The sequence below is a fragment of the Petaurus breviceps genome, unplaced genomic scaffold (genome assembly GCF_028583685.1).
Source record: "Petaurus breviceps papuanus isolate PSGF00001 unplaced genomic scaffold, PetGlider_PUasm1.0 90779, whole genome shotgun sequence".
In the NCBI taxonomy this organism is placed as follows: domain Eukaryota; kingdom Metazoa; phylum Chordata; class Mammalia; order Diprotodontia; family Petauridae; genus Petaurus; species Petaurus breviceps.
In genome coordinates, this window is record NW_027187344.1 from 5,338,045 (window position 1) to 5,359,186 (window position 21,142).

The window sequence follows — 21,142 nt, forward strand, 5'->3', positions numbered from 1 at the left end:
TTTGTGCCTCTAAGGTTGGTGCTTTTCAGTCAAAACTCCTGGTTCAGCAAGATTTTCTGACACATGTGTGTATCATCTGCTTTTTTCTCATGTGCCTCACTATTAGAACTTTCTAAAGAGTCTAATTTCTTTAGGTCATGTGACAGAAATTTATCTCGTCCATCTTCACGCCAGTGTTTATGCTCTCTTTCATCGCCTTTATGGAATGTACCCTTGCAACTTTGTCTCCTTTCTACGTTCTCACTACAGTATGAAGGAAAACTTGGAGACTTTTGAAGAAGTGGTAAAGGTAAAGGATAGTTTACTGGTCTTTTTGTTGTTGTTCATTTGTTTCAGTCATATCTTGCTCTTTGTGACCACATTTTTGGGGTTTTCTTGGCAAAGATACTTGCCATTTTCTTCTCCAACTCATTTTGCAGATGAGGCACTGAGGCAAATAGGGTTACATGACTTGTCCAGGGTCACACAGTTAATAAGTGTCTGAGGTTGGATTTGAAGATGAGTCTCCCTGACTCCAGTCCCAGCACTCTATCCACTGCACCACCTGCTGTCTCAGGTCTACTTAGATAAAATAAATTGTATGTAGTTTTATCTTCAACTGTGGCCCATTCTCCTCAAATGATAGGGATACTTCTGAGAAGTGTGTGGGCATTATTGCTTAAAGAAGTTGAGTTTTGTACTACACTTTGAGACTCTCCTAGAATTGACTACACAGAGATAAACTTTTTTCACATGAAAGCATCAGAATTATAGAACCTTTTTTCTTTTAGCCAATGATGGAACATGTTCGAATTCATCCAGAATTAGTGACTGGATCCAAGGACCATGAACTGGACCCTCGAAGGTAATTGAAACTTAAGCTGACTGATAACAAACATTTTAAGTAGTACTTTAGAGATTGAACACTTTTTTCTAGGAAGAAAATCCTTTGGGTCACTTGTATTTAATGACTCAATTCTCTTGTTACAGGTGGAAGAGATTAGAAACTCATGATGTTGTAATAGAATGTGCCAAAATTTCTCTGGACCCCACTGAAGCCTCATATGAAGATGGCTATTCTGTGTCTCAGCAGATCTCAACACGTTTTCATCATCGTCCAACTGATGCCACCGTCAGCCCTTATGTTGACACACAGAATAGCTATGGTAAAAAGAGAGAGAACTCTAGTACTTATCTACTTTAAAACTTTGTTCTCTAGAAAACACTTTACTCCTACTAGTGATTTCATTTTTTCTCTAGGATAAGGGTTATCAAAGACTTGGGTATTCTTCCCAAAGCTTTCTAATTCAGACCAACTTCCTTACTCCCTTAACTTAATCCCATGTTAATGTTTTTGTAGCACTTATACTTTAGCGTCTTATATTTTGATCCATATGTGGCAGACTACCAGTGATGTCACCAGACTCAAGAATAATATCTTAGACTATTAGAAGAAAATATGTTTAAATGTAAAACAACTTTGTTCCTATGCACAAGGGAGTATCTACTTTCCAAATAATTTTATCCAGTTATGCACAATAAATATGGTTGTAGAATTAGTGTAGAGGATTAATACCTGTAGAAGGAATTTATTAAACTATATTTATATAATAGCACTAATCAAAACTGCCATCTTCATTAGACTCATAACGAAGAGTCCTGAAGGTTAACTGAACTGAATACCACTAAATCCCATTTATAAAATCTATTTTCAAGGACTTGTTAAATGTTAGGCAGACAGTATCAGCACTCTATCTCTAATGAAACAGCAGAATCTTTTTGGGGATAGAGAATTGGAAGGTTTAAGAGAAGCTTGTTCAGTTAAAGCGATCTAAAACTAGATTTAATCCCATTTATGTCTTTCATTTTAGGGAGTGCTACTTCTACCCCTTATTCCACTTCTCGGCTGGCGTTGTTAAACACGCCAGGGCAGCTACCTCAGCTTCTGAGTTCCACAACACGGCTGTCAACTGAGCCGTCACAAGTATGGTGCCTATTCTCTACCTTTCTTTGTGTTGAAGCTGGCTCATTTGGTTTAGAAGTTTAGTGTATGAATAGAATGTATTTCACCGATATCAGAAATTATTCTTAAGATTCATGGCATAAATATCTAATTTTGTTAGTTTTGGCAATTAAAAATCCACCAAATAATAATAATACTTTGATTGAGTTGTTTTAGTACAATATGCCTTTTGAGTTTTAACTACTCTACTCTGTCTTGTTCATGTCAAGGTTACCTGATGTTATTAGAAGGTACAGACAATGTTTTAATAAACACACCACGATCATGTCATACCTTCAGATTTGCTACTTCTTTACTATAGTTATCTAATATTACTAACTTTTTAGGCTACTATATGGAGCCCCTCTGCAGTCTGTGGTATGACCACTCCTCCAACCTCACCTGGAAATGTCCCACCTGAGTTGTCACACCCTTATAGCAAAGTCTTTGGTACATCTGGTATGTATATTTGAGACTATTTTTTATAGATTAGTAAAAGTTAACTTTATAAATATCTAATATGCTTAGCTTTGCTGCAGATTTGAGAAGTGAATCTCTAAGACATTGGTAAATCAAGCTACTGGGGTTTTCAAAGCATGTAAACTGAACTTCCAAATGTGATGACTGCTGACAGGCTTTCCCAAAAGAAGAATTGAATTATAAAAGTTTAACTGTGGGCTAATAGTTGAAGCTACAAATAATTAGCAGTTCACATAAGGAATTTAGCAAAGGGTTCATAACTCCTCTGTGCTTATCTTTTGATCAGGTGGGAAAGGAACTCCTTTGGGAACACCAGCAACCTCCCCTCCTCCTCCCTGCCATTCAGATGACTACGTGCACATTTCTCCCCCTCAGGCTATAGTCATGCCCCCCAAGAAGGTAAATGCCAGGCTTGCCTAGCTGCCATCTTTTTCTCCTGCCTAATCATGAGGAGTTGCTTTTAACTTGATTTTATAAAGCCTAATTATACCAAATATGACTTTAGCCTGATATTTTGTCAGTTTTGAGTCAAGGTAGCTGGGCTAATTTTTAAATTTTCTCCCTACTTATATGGTGTAATTATGGATTTTTCTCTCAAAACATCTGTGAGTGTATACATAAACCTATTCTTTGTTGAAATTGTCTTTTTTTTTTTTTCAGGAGGACAGACTGGATTCTGTGAGACCATGTCTACACAGACAACAACACCTTTCTAATGATAGAGGATTAGGTAAAATTCATTATTCAGCAGTGGTCGATTTTTATAGTTTTATCTTCCCTCTGTTGAGTCAAACCAGATTCTTGAGAGGTGTAGTTCCAAAAGTTAAAAAAATGGGGGTTTGGGTTGGGGCAAGTGAAAGACAAATGAAATTTGAAATAATTCACAACATTGAATTTTTAGGGACATTGGACACCATAGTAAGTTAACAGAAGTCAAGTCTAACTTGTCTAGCATAAACTTCATTTTCAACTACTTATAATGAACTGTTTTAAGTAGTTTAATGAACACAGCTACATGGATACCTTGTATTTTACCTCTCTTTATAGCCTAATCTTAGTTTATTTCATTTAGTGTTGAATCACTAATTTTGAAAACAATGTAGCTAGATAATTTTTAAAGTTCTTAGAAATCTGCATGGGGAGCTCTGGAGAGATTCGTTCCAAAGTGTGTTTTCTTGCTTTCTCAAACAGGTAGGATAGATGTTGCAAATCCTTAGTTCTTTTGCTGGAAAGTAGACTTATGGTTGTCAGTGTTTTTATCTTTGTAAACTAATTTGTCCCTTTTTTATTTAGAAGAAACATCTGACAATAAGGGTTCTGTCACTTTAAGGGATCTTCCAGGGTTTTTAGTTGATCTAGACTCTGAAGAAGATAGTGTTGAGAAAGATAAGGAAGAAGGTAAGACATATGGAAATCTGGTCTTTTAACTATGAGTGATGCTTACATGGCAAAATTTTAATGACCTTATTCTGCCATAAAATTGCTTTAATATTAGTGTATGTACCCACTTAATTTTATCTTAGGAAAAAAGCACTTTATTTCAGGTCTTCCACTGGTTAAATTGATACTAGTCTCCCATCCTGAGCCATACATAAACACTGGCAAATTATAGCATATACCCTAAAACTGTCCAGCCTTACAGTCACTGAACTCTCTGGATTTTCTTTTTCTATCTTTTCCTTTTAGCTGCAATATCAAAGGAACTTTCTGAGATCACTACAGCAGATACTGAGCCTGTGGTGCCTCGAGGAGGTTTTGACTCTCCTTTCTATCGAGACAGTCTCCCATATTCTCAGAGAAAGTCCCATTCAACATCTTCTAACACTCAAGGTCCCAGTGTGAGCACTGAACCTCTAACTTCCTCTCTGGACAAGCTTGGGCCTGACACACCAAAGCAAGCCTTTACACCCATAGATCGGCCCGGTGGGTGTGCCAGTGAAAGCTCTGCTGGTAGCAGGGAAAACCAGACTTCATTGGAGACAAACATCTTCACACCTAGCCCTTGTAAAATTCCATCTCAGAGAAAAGAAGGTTTTGGAAGTGGACAATCTCCCCCATATGATCACCTTTTTGAGATGGCACTGCCAAAGACTGCTTACCATTTTGTCAGCAAGAAGACTGAAGAGCTATTAAAAAAAGTGAAAGGAAACACAGAGGAAGATTATATGCCCTCTACTTCCCCAGTAGAGGTGCTGGATAGGCTGATACAACAGGGAGCAGATGCACATACAAAGGAGCTGAACAAGTAAGTAACTTGAACTTGTTTCTAAACCCCCTTTTGTTGTCTTCATTGGGATTATTCCACCCAAGAGTGAGGAGCGACAGAAAGGAGGTGAAAGTTTGGAGAAGCTGAGTTGAATTTATGGGCTAGAACTTTATGTAGAATAGAAAATAAGTCAAGCCTCTCTTTTCTAGAGGTCCACTAGGCCTAATAGATTAGATACTCATTACCTTAAACTTTATTGAATCACGCTTTTTCATTACTTATTTCTTTGTCTTGAGTCTGTTGATTTCAGTTTAGTATGTTTGATCATCCTGTGACTGTAGACATTTGAAAAACAGATTGTGATGTTGAGGCTGATCAGTGCTTAGAATTGACAACAGTTGCATTAATTAAAAGTAATCTCTAATGGGATACTTCTTCATAAACAGTAAACCTTACGTTTCAAGGGGCTCTGCTATTTACTATTGATAAGGCAATTTCTAAAAAAAAAATGAGTTAAATATTATGCTTGGGAATTCTTAATAGGAGGGATGATTCAATAAAGGGGAAAGGGGAACTTCAGAGTGATGAAATAAGATAGATGTTCCAGGAGAATTGTCTCCTAAAGGCAAGGTACTTAATTTTAGCTTCTAGTCTAAACAGTCACTTGAGTAAAATCTTTCTTTGTAGGTTGTCTTTGCCCAGTAAATCTGTCGATTGGACCCACTTTGGAGGTAAACTTATTTTGTTTTAAACCCAGACTAAAAATAACCAACTCAAAAGTCCCTAGATATTTCTGTGCACTTATTCTGTCACAGAAGTACATTGTAGGAAGGTGATGATGACTTCTACCCCTTAAGATACAGTCATCAGACTTGCAGTGAGTTTCTGTAGTATTGCAAAGCAAGCCTTTCCTGTTTTTGAAATGTGATAAATGCCACTAATTCAGTCATTAGGAAAGTTGATGGGCTATAGCAGATATTCACTGTAGGTTTTCCTGGGAAAAAATGTCATATGGAGAATTTTCACAGAATAAACATGGAGTACACCAGTGGAATGTCTGAAAAAGTAGAATACGAATCTTAAATGTGTAGCTGCAGTATTCATAGGCAAAAAAAAATGCCCTCAAAAGAGTATCCTATGTTTGCCTAGCTAGTCTTTTTAAGAAAGGGGACATAGGTACTTGATAAACAGTTAAGTCTCACCAGTGAATTCACTGGCAGTGGGATTTTTCTAAAGATTATGTGCTTAGTTTTGTTCCCTAAGCTTCTCTGCCACTAAAGTGTACCAAATCTTCATGGTTAGCTCAAGATTGAAATGTTCAAAAGAGATGCTCCAGCATTTGTTTCCTACCTTTCACTCCTGGCTTAGGCTCTCCACCCTCAGATGAGATTCACACCCTTCGGAACCAATTGCTGTTACTGCACAACCAGTTACTCTATGAGCGCTTCAAAAGGCAGCAGCATGCTCTCAGGAACAGACGGCTCCTACGGAAGGTGATCAAAGCCACAGCTCTGGAGGAACATAATGCTGCTATGGTGAGGCTTTGTGCAGGTGCCTAACCTGGTCTGAATATGCAGTAGCAGTGGGCTACTTGAAAGAGCATGAGACCTAGGAGTCAGCCAACTAGACTCTAGTCTTGGCTGGGTAATCATTCGACTCTAGTCTTGGCTGGGTAATCATTCCTTTCATGACTTGGAGCAAATCACTTCACTTCTCTAGACCTTAGTGTTCTTATCTTTAAAAAAAAAGTGGAAGCAGTGAGATTTAGTCCATAGAGAGATCATTTTAAATCATCTTGCCTCTGACAATATTAGGCACTTTGACCCTTGGGAAGGTCACCTGGGTCTTCCTCTCAGTGCCACAGGTAACTTGTTAAGACTGTAAGTTGCATAATCGTTGCCATTTAGCATTAGTAGAAAGTTTCCTTAGTGGGAGTTTTTTACATTAATGAGATAAAAAAAATCCAGCCAAAAGGAGGACTAGGGGTGGGAGTGCAGGATTAAATAATTTTCAAAGTCCTTAGAGTTCCAAAATTGTATATTTACCAGTTGAAGATTATTTATTGTACTGTTTAGTGACAGAACAGCAGATCTTTAGTCTGCAAGCTTAGCACTGTGCCTAGCACACAGAGGGTGCTTAATAAATGTTTATTGACTGATTCCAAGGTAAAAATTTATTTTTTTGAGTGTGAGAATGGTTTCTTAAAAGGATACCTTGAAAATAAACTATTTTCATGTTATAAAGCTTAATGTGATGGTATAATATTTGAGATTTTCCTCTTGGTTGAAAAAAAAGGTTTATAGTTAGAATGATGCACTTTATAATCCTAGGTAACTTAATTATTTCTCTGTCTTTGAAGTTATTTAAAACAAAAACTTTAGATTCAAACCCTGGCTAGTAGTTTTGAGTTTTGAAAAGCTAAAAGAAAATCACCTTGAAAAATCTCTTGAAGCAAATTATCTTCAGTCTAAGTACAGTGACTGAAGTATTTAGTCTAAAAGCTTTCCAAGTGTGAATTGGGTCATGTGAGGCTATCAGATAAGATAAGAAGTCTACAATCCCTCATCAGTACCAACTCTTAAGTTTTTTTGGTTACCCATTGTTTAAATGAAGTATTTGCAGAGTAAGAAAACTTGAGCTTTTAAAAATATATATATATATATATATTAATTTTTGGTCTTATATCACCTATGTTTCTCATTATTTTCTCCCCTCTTTTCCTTCGAGAGCCATTCTTTATAATAAAGAATAAATCAGAGGAAGGAAAAGCTAGTTTAGCAAAACTAATTACCACATTGAAAAAGTCTAAAAAAGTTTCATATTCATAGTCCCCTACTTCTGCAAAGTAAAGGGAGAGGTGCCTTAATATCTCTTCTTTGGAGCTAAACTTGACTGTTGCATTGTAAGTTTGAAGCATTTTAGTTTCAGTTATTTTGTTCTATTTTTGTATACATTGTTTTCCCAGTTCTTCATAGTTCATTTTTGTAGCCATTGTATGCATTGTTTTCTCAGTCCTGCTTACTTCGTTTTTTTGTAGCCATTGTATACATTGTTTTCCCAATCCTGCTCACTTCGTTTTGTATCAGCTCATGCTTTTTCGCGTGTTTCTCTGTATTCATCATATTTATCATTTCTTACAGTACTTACAATACTCCATTATTTTCGTGTACCACAGTTTGTTCAGGTGTTCTTTATTTGATGGACATCTACTTTGGGAAACCTTTAGCTTTTGTAACCTTTTGGGGAAAAACATTATAGTACAAAATTTTTTTTAGCACTTTATGTGTGCAAAGCCCTGTGATAGGCAATTAAAACTTCATGCCACTTTTGGTTTTTGATAGAAAGATCAATTGAAGTTACAAGAGAAGGACATCCAGATGTGGAAGGTTAGCATGCAGAAAGAACAGGCTAGATACAATCAGCTTCAAGAGGAACGTGACACTGTGGTGACCCAGCTCCACAGCCAGATCAGACAGCTGCAACATGATCGGGAAGAATTCTACAATCAGAGCCAGGAATTGCAGGTATAAATCACAATGTGAACAAATTCAATCAGGGGGAACAGCACAAAGTAAAAACTGGATAAAAGTACTATTTTTCCAAGGTGATAACACATATAAGTTATCCAGTTGTTTGGTATCTGTGTTCTTAAAACAGTATAGGACTGGTAAGTCAAATGGATTGCAATTTTTGAAGCCAAGAATTTGTATTTTAAGGAACAAAGGATAATAGCATAATTGAAGAATTGATTATTACTACTTGAAGGTTGGCTAGCCCTTGGAGTAGGTACACAATCTGGTCTCACAGTCAGTCATTATCTAATCTTCTGCCAACATCTGCTTGGACAGACAAAGCTGGAAGACTGCCGGAATATGATTGCAGATCTGAGGTTAGAATTAAAGAAGGCCAATAATAAAGTGTGTCACAGAGAGTTGCAGCTCAGCCAAGTTTCTCAAAAGGTAGGAAATACAGTAAACTCTTAGCCCTTTTGACAGCATTGCCCAGCACCATTCCTCCCAACTGAAGACATGCCTCCCTTGCCCACCATAAGATGCTTGCAGTGCTACACCCTTTTACAGAAAAGGAATAAGTTTGACCTTTAGGTTCCTGAGCTGTGTGTCTTCCTTTGGGGTTCACTGCAGATATGAAAACATCCATTTGCCCAGGAGTGGGTGAGTCTTCCCTCTAGCTTTGTTACTCCACTGGGCCTATAGATCCCAGCTGGGGGTGGTTGTACATAATTAAATACTTTCTTCTCCAAATCTTGAGATTGATCCCTTGCAATTTCCCCTTTCAGTTTTGAATGCGTTTATGTACAAGTACAGTTTACTTGTATTTTTTTTTTTTTACTCTTTGAGCATCAACTATTTGACATGCATTTTTTCCTATCTTTATCATGTAGTAGGCCTCCCTTCTAATCCCTTACTTCAGAGGTCAGGTGTTGATGAGGTGTCAACCAAGAGAGTAATTAATTCAAGCCTTTGATTTTTATTCTTGAAAATAGTATGTCTACCTTATGCTCTGCTTTGTAGGTTCTGTTTAGTAGTTTTCAGCTCTGCAGAATATATACCTGATTATTTGTATGTGTTCATGTTTTGGTTAGCTTTCAAACAGCGAGTCAGTCCAGCAGCAGATGGAGTTCTTGAACAGGCAGCTGTTAGTTCTCGGGGAGGTCAATGAGCTATATTTGGAGCAATTGCAGAACAAGCATGCAGACACTACACAGGTATGTTGGGATCAGCAGAAACGAAAACTCGATATAGAATATTGACATGTGTAATTCAGTCAGATGGCATTGAAAATGAATGCTGTTGAGAAAATCAGTCTCATTGATGGCCTGAGTCTATGTAATAGAATTATTTTCCCTACTCTAGTATCTGCTTTTCCTCCATGTCCCCTAGGCTAACAACACAAGCACTTTCCAGTTGTCAGGAATGCTTTTGTACCACTACAAATACCCTTTGCCAGAAAAAAAAATGAACAGAAAAGAGAGCCAGTTCTATTAAATGTCAGGCCTGGGGGCATATGGGTACATGCTGGATTATGTGTTTTCTTAGTAATTGCATGCATTTTCATTTTCCTTTCTTTTTAATTGTGAATTTAATTTTGATAAGTTGTTGAGTTTACTTTTGTCAATAAGACCATCTTGATCCTGGCCTTATGTTAATTTGTGACTCATCAGTATTGTAAAAGCAAATGTTTTATATTAACTTTATAGATAGATTTGAGTAATGTTATTAATGTTTTTGCATTGAATAGAATTTTAATAGAAAATATTAAAATGATTTCTGTCACCAAGTTATTCATCATCCACAGTCTTGTTTAGTATTTGAAGAACTGTGCTTTGAAAAGCTTAACTTTTTTTCTGTCCTTTGACATAGTCTTGGGAACATAATTTTCACATTAGGCCAACTTGCCTTCTACTGTATCTCAGCCACTTGCTTAATGACAAACTTTAAAACTATTTTAAGTAAGGCAGTCTTAATTTTAGAAAAATAAACTGAATTCTTATCTGAATGGTTTAATGACTTTGGAAAACTCACAGGAGGGAAAAATGGCTTTGGGGAGATGCTGTGTTAGAGAACTTCATGTATTCAGTCTCAGTTGTACTTATTATACTTAGATATGCTAGTTATTAGAAGCACTGAAGTGAAACTTCAGGAGTCATTTACGCTGCAAATAAAAACGAACACTAACAAACATCTAAACACTTGCTGTGTGCCAAGCCCTATGACAAAAGCTGATCCTGCCATATTGTAATGGAGGAACCACATGGACAAAACTAGATACATGTAAGATATATAGAGTAGACAGGAATTAATCTCATTGAGGAAGGCACTAGCCAGTGCTTGGTGGGGTGAAGGTAGGTGAGAGGAGATAAGAAAAGACCTGAATATGAACTAAGACTTTAAAAGCAAGCCAGGGATTCCAGGAGATATTCTAAGTATGGGAACTAGCCATAAAAAAAAAAAAAGCCACAAAGTCAGGAGATGGAGTGCTTTGTGTAGGGAACAGTAAGAAGGCAGGTGTAGATGGATTGTAGAATCAGTAGAGAATAATGAAATATAAGAAGACTAAAAGAGTCAGAAGAAGCTAGTTTGCAAAGGGTTTTAAATGGCAAACAGAAGACTTTCTATTTGATCCTGGAGTTAATACAGAGCCAATGGACTTTATTGAATAGGGAAGTGACATGAACAGATCTACACTTTAGGAAAAGCAGTTCGGCAATTGAGTGGAACTCAGCTCCCTGGATTGGAGTGGGGAGAAATTTGAGTCAGGGAGACCAATTAGAAGACTATTGTAATAGTCCAGGTAAGAAGAGGTAACGAGGGGCTGAACTGGGGTGATGGCTGTGAAAGTGGAGAGAAGGGAACAATATACTAAATATTATGGAGGTAGAACAACAAGATTTGGCAATGAGATGAATATGTGAGTTGAATGAGAAACCCAAGAAAAACATTTAAATATGAAAAACAAGCAGGTATTTGTAGGAGGGAATCGAGAGATGATGAGGTTGTGAGCCTGGGTGACTGGATGTGATGATGCCCTCCACAGTAATTAGGGAAGTTTGGAATAGATAAGTGGAAGTACAATGAGTTCCATTTGGGGCATCTTTTGTATGAGATGCCTAGAAATCATTTGTTACAAGATATCCAAGAAACAGGTTGTGATGTCGGACTGTAGTTCAGGGTAGAGATGAGGGTTGTATATATAAATTGCAGAATAATCTGCATAAAGATGAAATTGAACCTGTGGGAGCTTATGAGGTTGCTAAGAGAGGTGCTACAGTGGAATGAGAAGAGGGCCTAGGACAGCCTTTCAGGACTGCCCCAGAGCATGTATCTGAATATTTTGGAGCCCTTTAACAAATCCATCTGTACTGGTCAAAAAGGTAAAACTAGCATAAGTGTCTTATTTGAGTCCTTGCTAGTAGACTACCGCTGAGAAGCATTTAGATTCCATAGGCATAGTTCTGTGCTGAGATGTTAGAATATATTCAATCTCAGAGAAGCATTTTTCTAGAAGTTTTCTAATATGCAACATTCCAGATAGTATAACTCCTAAAGTATCACTGAAGATTTTTTTTTCTCTGTTACTAGTTTCCTTTACTTTAGAAAACTTTGCATTATTTTCCCTAAGAATCCCATACTTCTATAATTGTTTCATAGTGGTTATTACAAGCTAGCTGATTTATCTAAAATGAACAGGTCACACTGTCTCCTTCAGCATATTTGGAAAAGGATTCTTGCTAAAGCTTTTGGATTAAAAATACCATAAATGCTTTACCTGAGCCCACCTATCCAGTTGGTGTAGCACATTCTAAGCCAGTGTATAATCTTTGTTTTAGTTGGTATTACAATTACTTTTTAGCTTTTTTAGTGCATGACATAAGCAAGATCTGTCTCTTTCATTTAAAAAAAAAGCCTTAATTCATTAATGAGCATTGACTTAAACTTTTTTTCCTTATGTTTGTTTTTAAGGAAGTGGAAATGATGAAGGCTTCTTATCGAAAAGAACTAGAGAAAAATAGAAGCCATCTCCTTCAGCAGAATCAGAGACTTGATACTTCCCAAAAACGGATTCTGGAGCTAGAATCTCATCTGGCCAAAAAAGACCATCTTCTGTTGGAACAGAAAAAATATCTGGAGGATGTCAAACTTCAGGCTAGGTAGCTTCAATTAAAAGAAGCTTTGCATTAGCAGTATTATGTGCTGTTTGTAAGTGAAGCCTCTTAAATTTGTGGTAATTTCTTGTATTTTTTTACCCTATTTCAGAGGACAGCTACAGGCAGTAGAGAGCAGGTATGAGGCTCAGAAAAGGATTGCCCAGGCATTTGAATTAGAAATCTTAGATTTGTATGGCAGACTGGAGAAGGATGGCCTCCTGAAAAAACTTGAAGAAAAAACAGAAGCAGCTGAGGCAGCTGAGGAAAGGTAAGGACAGGTTGGGAAGAAAGTGAGATTCCATGTTCTGGAAGTAATGACTTGACATTTATATCAATTTATATTTGGTGGTAAAGAGTTAAGGCAGTTTATTTTAAACCCAAAAAAACCACATAGTCTTAAAAATGCTTTAACAAAAAATAACTTAACTAAATTTTGTGCTGGCTTTCATATCTTTTCCATCTGTGTACTAATTTTGTTAATAGTCATAGTGTGTCCTGTTCTAATTCTTCACTTTACATTACTTTGTTTTCCCGCATTTTGTTCCTCATTTAAATATTGCAACAGTTGATAAACCATAATCTGTTTTTTCTTTGCATCTTTAGATATTCAGTTCCCTGGCGGTGGTTTTTTGTGGGGGTGTTTTTGTATAAAAAAATTGCTTTTAATTTTATATAGCTAGATCTTTTTATAAAATAGTGTTCAGAGAGACAATATGGCATAATGAATAGAGAACTGGCCTCAGAGTCAGGACATCCTGGATTTAATCCTGCCTCTGACATATACTGATTCTATAACTCTGGGCAGATTTGAACTCAGATCCTCCTGACTCCAGGACTGGTACTCTGTCCGCTGTACCACCTAACTGCCTAGGGTTAGCAGATCTGAACCAACAGCCATTTCCGAATTGTTGCTGTTATAACAGTTATCTTTTAGATGACAATTCAAATCATAACCATTGTCTCTTTTCCCCCTACCTTCTCTTGTCATTAACAGGCTTGACTGTTGTAATGAAGGTTGCCCTGATTCACTGGTAGGGCACAGTGAAGAGGCCGCTGGCCGCAATGGTGAAACTAAGACCTCCAAGTCTAGTAGCAGCCGGGGCAGTGGTGGCAGCAGAGGAGGTGGAGGAAGTAGTAGCAGCAGCAGTGAGCTTTCTACCCCTGAGAAACCCCCAAACCAGAGGGTAGGGCCATTCAGCAGTCGGTGGGAAACAATGTTAGAACCTTCCACCAGCATCCCTGTGACTGTTGGCTCACTTCCCAGTTCAAAGAGCTTCCTGGCCATAAAGGCTCGAGAGTTGTTTCGTAATAAGAGTGAGAGCCAGTGTGATGAGGACGGGTTGACCAACAGCAGCCTTTCTGAGACACTAAAGACTGAACTGTACAAAGATCCAAGCACGGAAGCAAAGGCCCCCCTGGGCCTAGACAACCCTCACCCCTCTCCCAAAAACCAGGAAAGTGTTGGACAGCTTCGTATCATGGACTACAATGAGACTCAGCATGAACCCAGTTAAAGAATGATGGTCAATCAGTGTTAACTTTCATATTCTTGGCATAGAATGGGAGGCATGAATGCAAGGGTAAAAGCTTTCATATTTCCAGGTGGTGAGTCACTAGCTCCTGCCCTGGAAATAGGACTGAGCTCCTTTTGACAAAAGACTGAATGCAGAGTGGTGTTTGGATCTGGCAGTGAAATGCCTCTGACCTTTCTCTTGACTCTTACCTAAACCTCTCCTTTTTTTTCCTAGCAGTGTGTGCTAACCCAAGGGCCAGTTTGCATTCATAAGTATCTTTATTTTCTTCCTCCTTTCCCCAAATGGTTACATCCTATAAACCTGTGCAATATGAGGCCAAATTTAACCTTTGAATCTAATGCACACAACTTTCTGCTTTACTGAAGCTCAAGTAGCTTGCCCAGCTTTCAGTGCAGACCAGTTAATTGGTGGTGGTACAGGTAAGTCTGGTTTTGTTCCTTTCTAGGATGCAGTTTACAGAGCCAATTGCCTTCAAGTGAAGACTTCTAAATGCATATTTTTTTTCTCCCTGCTTTCTGGTTCTGAAGTTCAGCACCCAAAGCAGTGGATCAAGAAAAAAGTTGTGTGTTATTCGCCCTTATGTTCTTTGGAGGCTCTGATAATGCTTCCTAGAAAGTTTGGTGTGAACTCACTCTTCGGCCATTTCAAAGAACTGGAGCTGGAACTGTGGGGTTTGGTGAAGCACCATCCCTCCTTCCCCTCTACCTCTTATTTATTTGGTGTTGGCTGAAAAGCTGGTACTCTTCTGACTACAACTGGGGGGGAGGGTGTGCAGGTGATGAAACCCAAACTCTGGGCAGGGAAAGAACGGAGACTGGAAATTTACTTAAGGAACCCTTGTGGAAGAGTTAATGCATCCCCATGCAAGTCTTGGGCTGACTGAACCTTTTTCCTTCTGATTTTTCTCCATTTCTTTTCATGATTCCTCTCTTGTTCATCTCACTCTCTAATACTGCACCACTAATGATCAGAAGTTCCAAAGAAATCTCCTCAGTGTCGTTTGTTATGTAGCTATATGACCATCTTTTCTTAGGTCTGGCTTCAGTATGGCTTAGGCCAACAAAGCTACAGCTTTTTTCCATACTATAACTTTGTATGTTAGGTACTTGGTTTGTAGGTAGGGTGGAACTATTGAATTCCAAGTTTCAGTGGTGATGGATTTTGAATCTGAGAAAGTTGTAACCAATATGGATGAACACAGGTCTCATTTGGGTGACACATGTGGACAAGGGATGACTGTGTGCTTCAGACAACTGCCACTGACTAACTGATAGGAAACCCAGTTCTGCCAAAGCCTTCGAAAATGTTAGAAACCTAAGAAATAGTTCAATTGGAATATTAGGTAGCAAATGAAGACCAGAATTACAAGTAATGTTTTGAAGCCTAGAGGATGACCCACAGGCTATAGACAATTGTAAAAAGAATAGAGGTGTGGGGGAAGCCAGGAGAAGATGAAGATTCTTAAATCTTACTGGGCAAGGAAGTACAGGAAACTCCATGCTTTAAATAATAAAAATAAGTGGTAATAAGAATTAATTCTAGTTCCCTTCCCATGTTGAGACTAAGCGGGAGATGACTAGACTAGAATTGGTAAAATTAGGCTGGCTAATAATCTGGGGACTTCTGATATCCACACCTAATTTGGCTGCATATTTCATCAGGACAAGATGTGGAGGTAAGGGGATTTTGTTGTTGTTTGTGGGTGTTTTTTCCTTTGTTTTTAAATGAGTTGACTTAGAGAGTAACTTCAGAGTAGTATGCTGAAACTTGTCTGGGATTTATTCATGGGTGACCCATTGTTTCAGTAAATATCACAACACACATCATAGTTTGATCTTTCTGGTTGGAGAAGGAAAGCCCCAAACTTTTAATAAGAAATTATTCATTTTTAGGATATGCAACAAAGCCAAAATACCATTTCTAACTGAAAAGTTTTGGTAACCCTAGAAATACCCTCTACAAAGCCCAGGAAAAACATGTGCTAAAAGTTGAAAAATACTAGGTACTTGCACGGAAGCCTATATGGCTAATAAGTGAATTAAAGAAGGCCTTTGGAAGGAGAAAAAAAGAGATTTTTATCTTTCTGGAAAGACTGTATAAATCATCATTTTTAAAACGGAGATAATCTGGTATAAGCATTGGACTGGGAGTCAGAACAAAGTTCTACTCCCAGCTCTGCCACTGACTAAACCATGACTGGCTAAGTAATTTCCTCTTTCTGAGCATCAGTTTATATAAAATGAGGGAAGTTGGGTTAAATAACTTACAAGGTCCCATTCAGGTCAAACATTCTGTAATTACATAAAACTTTAAGTCTTCAGTGAAGATCAGATATAAAATAGGCTTTAAAAAAAGCAGTCATTCTGCACATATTTTTTGAAGGACTTAAAAGCCAATAGTGCATTTCTTTAATTACATGGTGAAGCTAAAAAATCAGTGGGAACACTGGATCACAGTCCAAAAAGTTCTTTAGGTGATGAGAAGGATATAGAAGAGAGGTTTTCCATTCCATTCCTAAATTCTCTTGAAGTTTATGGGTCAGAATTATTTGAACAAATAGTGGTACAAGCACAGGGTATCCTAGACCAATATAAAATTAAGTATAAATAAATCACAAATTGAGTGGAATCTTCTTAAGAATCAAAGCATTATCAACAAACAATGTGCAACCAGTTAGAAATGTTCACCAGATCAGAGAACTACTAGATTACCACTGATTCCTATTCCCTGGGGAGACTGAACTCTAGACTGGTGGAATCCATTATAAAGGATAGTAACATGAACATAAATATAATCCTGTGGACCTTTTGGGGAAGAGTTGGAAGGAAGGGAAATTATATGCTAACAATAGGAAGAAATCATGCCTGAATCTGCTCAAATTTCAAGTTGTAAATTTTAGGCTTTCCCAATGCCTTTGACAAAGGTCTTGTCAGAAAGTTGAAAACTGAGTTACTCTTGGATTAGGGAAGAATGTTTGCCATGGAGGGGGAGCTTGATTAGAGATATTAGCCAAAGTATAAGGGACAGTGGTCATTTCTGTGGATAGGATAGTAACAGGATTTCTAGAAGCAATCATTTAACATTTTTACAAATGAAATAAATATCAAGGTTTGTGGTGACATTCAACTTTTCTGGGTAGTAGAATAACATGCCTGTGGGGATATGCTTCAGGAAAATTTCATGAGATCTAAGTGGGGAAAAAATGATGATAGATGAACGTCAGTGTGAGCAAGTGTCAATATACTTTTTCTAAATCATACTTTAAAAGTTGAGCTGTTAACATCTAAGAGAGAAATCTGAGAATCATTACTTTTTTCTTGAGGACAATTTTACTGTAACTTGAAAAGTCAGAAGGAAGCTAACTTCATTAGGAAGGGATTGAAAACAAAATGAAAAAACATTCAAACCATGACTCGTCTGCCTATGCAATATATGCCATTTGATTTGCTTAGGAAGGACAAAGCCAGGCACTAGACACCAGGGTGACATGAACAAGGCAGGTAATGATGGGAGTTTTTGCAAGGACAGACAAAAATGAAAAGCAAAATTTGGCAAGAAAGGCTGAGCGGATATAGTCAGAATTTATAAAATTATGGAAAATTACTAAAGGAAAAGGCGGTCTTTTCCACATAATCTTGGAATACTAGAATAAGAGGTACCCTCTTTGAAGCTAGAAAGATATGATTTTAGAAAAGCTTAAGTACTCCTTGATAGTGCCTAGCAAACTTGGAACATGATAATAAGGTGGTTTGGAGGGGAAAAGTACAGGTTCAAGAAAGATTAACATTAATTTATGAAAGGTTGATCCATAATAGGTTATTAAAAGAAACTAGGGGTGGGGCATGTCCCTAGCCTTTTGAAGTTGCTTCAGTAAGATTAGCCATGTTTTCTCACAGTGGCCTTTGACTGTCACTATCAGACAAAATACTGGGCTGAGTGGATCATTGGTCTTAGCAAGGATGGTCTGCTTTAAGTAGGTAATGGAGAAGTGAGTGTTCTGGAATTTAGCCAGTTGCATTCTTTACTCTTCATGGTACGTTCTTTATAGTGGCCCCATAATGACTGTTTGAAATTGTTATCTTATCCAAAGCTCTGTGTGTGTATATCTTTTTGTAAGGAGTTTTCAGAATAGTCCCACTTGCAAATTAATTGCACCTGTCTAAGCTTTTTGCCAGTAGGAACTTTGTCCAGCTAAATAAGGGATGGGTTTATATAAGGGAATTGGCTCTTAAGTTGCTGCTGTGTGCCCTTGGCTCCAGAATCCATTGTCTAGCTACATGTGTGCTTAATGAAAACATGACGGTTCAGTTTTCTTAAAACAATCCTACAATCTATATGTGCTAATATGAGAGGGAAAGTGAAACTCTGGTTTGTCCACAAACCACTGGCACCACTAAATAGGCAGTTTCATGACTTTGCTAATGCTGGGATGAGTTAATGAAGGTAGAGTTTTTTTCTTTGTCCCTTCTTTCCCCATTGCTCAGTGGATAAATGTAACTTTGCCATCAAAAATTATCCTTGAGTAAACAGACTGGCTTACCTACTGAGCTATATCTCCTTTCAGAAGATGCCTTTGGGAATTTGAAACTTGTAGGCTGAATCCTGGTGCCATGTTTGGAGAAGAGGGAGGAGGTGTTCTTTATAGCAGGGTCATATGGTGTTGACTCCATTATGGGTTTACCCAGGAACACCAGGTGTTTTACACTAGGAAGAATGGGAATCACTTTCCGAAGACTTTTGTTTTCTATGGACCACGAAGATTATGGAGGAACAGATTTTTTTTTTTTTTTGGCTAAGGACATAATTTAGTTTTGTAAACCTCAACCACGAAACTTCAGAATAATAGAATGAACTTGTAGTTTAAAGGGATCCTTTGGCAAAGTGGCAACACTTCTTTTTTAACTGCTTTTAGTTCAAATCTAAAAATGTCATCTTTTGTCAAAAAGGTTCAATCCGTTCCCTGCCTCACGCTTGTAAGCATGTCAAAAACAATCCACAGTAAATGCCATAAATATGAACTGCAAGGGAAAATGGTACAATCTTAGTGAATGAGAATTGGAATCAAAAGGTTTTGCTGTCCTTATTAGAATGTTCTAAAAATGTCAAGGCAGTTGCTTGTGTCTAACTGTGAACAAATAAAAATTTATTGTTTTGCACTACTTTCTTGTGTCAAACTGAGATGGGGAACATATGCTAGCCTCTGAGGATATGAGGGCAAAGGTTATAGGTTTTAAATAATAAAAAATAGGGTTTGAATTCTCCTTAACTTACAAAATCCTTTTCAGTTTTATCTTAACCAGTATTAGATACTTGAAAACTTGGCTAGGGACAGTATGTTATCAAGTCCAAGATTTGGGGTTTGCTAACACCTAATGCCTTGGCCAGGGTTTCACGCAAAGATACTTAATAAGTGTTTATTTTAATTGAATATAGCAGAGACACAGATATGTACCTAGATCATACCTCTTGGTTATGACCAAAAAGGGACCAGACAAGAATGGATAACTTGGTGTAAACACTATTAACAGTAGACAACTAGCTGAAAATGGGAGTGTCAGCCTTATATCCAAAGGTTATGAACTTCTCAAAACTTATCTGAAATACTTTTGGGAAATGAATTATATATGTTTGAGTTGTCAGATTTTTGTTGAGTACTCTGCCTTGCTCATAGGAAGTTTTGAGTGAGACAAGGTGACTAATAAAACAACAATAGTAATATAAAATAATATATTAAAATGTACTTTATTTCTGTGTCTACCTTTGTCCTTATTTTGTTTAGGGCCTATTGGATAGAATCAGAACACCAGTGATTAGAAAAATATTTGCAATATTTGTGGCTTCTTATCCTAGGAAGAATTGTTTATCACTTTCAGAAGACTTCTTTTGTGGACCTCAAAGATTATGGAGGAATTGATTTATGTTGCGATTTTGTAACATAAATTAACTGAAGTTAACCAAAATTCTGACAACTCAAATGTGTAGTAATTTAGCTCAGTTAGACAACTTTTAAAGGTCTTAACAAGGAACTCTTCTGCCTTTGTGACCATTTTGGACTTCTTTTCCCCTAGGTGTATGAGGAGTTACTTATATGCCACTACCACCCTAACAATGGCATCTAAAAATTGAAATTTTATGCAAGACATGGGACTGTGACTCTCTGATCTCAGCAAATTTTGCATCTTAAAATGTAAAATATAGGTACATTCTCTTCCACCCACCTCCTACCTCCCCAACTCCCTCAGTGGCCCTACTGTTTAAAATTAAGACTTTTATTTTTTCTTAAATCAATGATTCCCCTACCCCCACTTTTTTTTTTTTTTTACCCTAGCTAACCTAAAGTTAGTATTCTTTCTTGTTTACACTTGTGGCTAGTTTAATAAGATAAGCTAATTGGGCAAGTAATGACCTATATTACACCGAAAAGGCATGGCTTAATCGTTTGTGCTTGTCTGGTGACAGTTTGATGTCCTTGGATGTTTTAGGATAAATTGAGGGTACAGTAAGGGGAAAATCCCAATAAAACCAAGCCAGATAGATAGCTGGTGGAGCACTTTAATTCTTGAGTGTCTCCCCCGAGGAAGCAAGAGTACAGAAGCTAAGTCGCCCCCTGTAAAGGGAAAATCAACAGTCAGACATCACTACTGGTAGGGCTTGATGCTAGTGACACATTTAAAAAATGTTGGGCCACAAATGATTCCAAAACAGTGTTAATCTGCTAATATGACACAGTAGTGATAGGTAGTAGGAAATGATCCCGTTCAGTTACTAGTTTTATTCCAAAGAACTAAAAGCACTTTAAAAGGTTACAACAAACATCACATACATTCCTGTAAAGTGAGAAGCAAAGCAACATCTTCATTTTACAGGCAGGTAACCAAAGGCAGAGAAAAAAATGTGATGACTAAAGATACATGCTAGTCATGGTGTAGAGAGCAGAACCCAGGTGCTTCTGCTCACCAGGTACATCTAGTGGAGGAGGTGGGAAAAACTTTACTCCCTCCTTTCCTACTTGTTCACCTGTATGGGAAGGGAGGAATTTTAGACCAAGATAAGGCAGCTCACAAAGTCAAGTTTTAATGGAGCCACCTTGTTCCCCTTATTCTGAATACCACTCCCATCATCGTGCTTTCCTCCAATGTATTCATAGAATGAGCCTCCTCAACTAAAGCCTACAGTGACTTGCTCAAGGTCACACAAATGCTTAATAGCAAAACTGAACTTAAGCCCCCTGACTCCTAGTCCTGGGCTCCTTCCATTATACCACCTATTCTAAC

General features: G+C 37.6%; 1 protein-coding gene across 10 annotated transcripts in view; it reads left to right on the plus strand.

The window, feature by feature from the left end:
• Positions 1-19,027, plus strand: part of TSC1 (TSC complex subunit 1) — a 38,925-nt gene extending 19,898 nt beyond the window's left edge. For all 10 annotated transcript variants that reach the window (XM_069069287.1, XM_069069282.1, XM_069069285.1 and 7 more), the window contains 17 exons: positions 135-289; positions 771-844; positions 970-1,145; positions 1,851-1,963; positions 2,329-2,440; positions 2,748-2,860; positions 3,122-3,191; positions 3,755-3,859; positions 4,148-4,706; positions 5,355-5,398; positions 6,036-6,202; positions 8,009-8,191; positions 8,516-8,626; positions 9,271-9,393; positions 12,149-12,336; positions 12,443-12,601; positions 13,328-19,027. In XM_069069287.1, the coding sequence (XP_068925388.1) occupies positions 135-289; positions 771-844; positions 970-1,145; positions 1,851-1,963; positions 2,329-2,440; positions 2,748-2,860; positions 3,122-3,191; positions 3,755-3,859; positions 4,148-4,706; positions 5,355-5,398; positions 6,036-6,202; positions 8,009-8,191; positions 8,516-8,626; positions 9,271-9,393; positions 12,149-12,336; positions 12,443-12,601; positions 13,328-13,847 (2,972 nt within the window). In that variant the 3' untranslated portion in view covers positions 13,848-19,027. The remainder of the gene's footprint in view (positions 1-134; positions 290-770; positions 845-969; positions 1,146-1,850; positions 1,964-2,328; positions 2,441-2,747; positions 2,861-3,121; positions 3,192-3,754; positions 3,860-4,147; positions 4,707-5,354; positions 5,399-6,035; positions 6,203-8,008; positions 8,192-8,515; positions 8,627-9,270; positions 9,394-12,148; positions 12,337-12,442; positions 12,602-13,327) is intronic.
• The last annotated feature ends 2,115 nt before the right edge of the window (positions 19,028-21,142 follow it).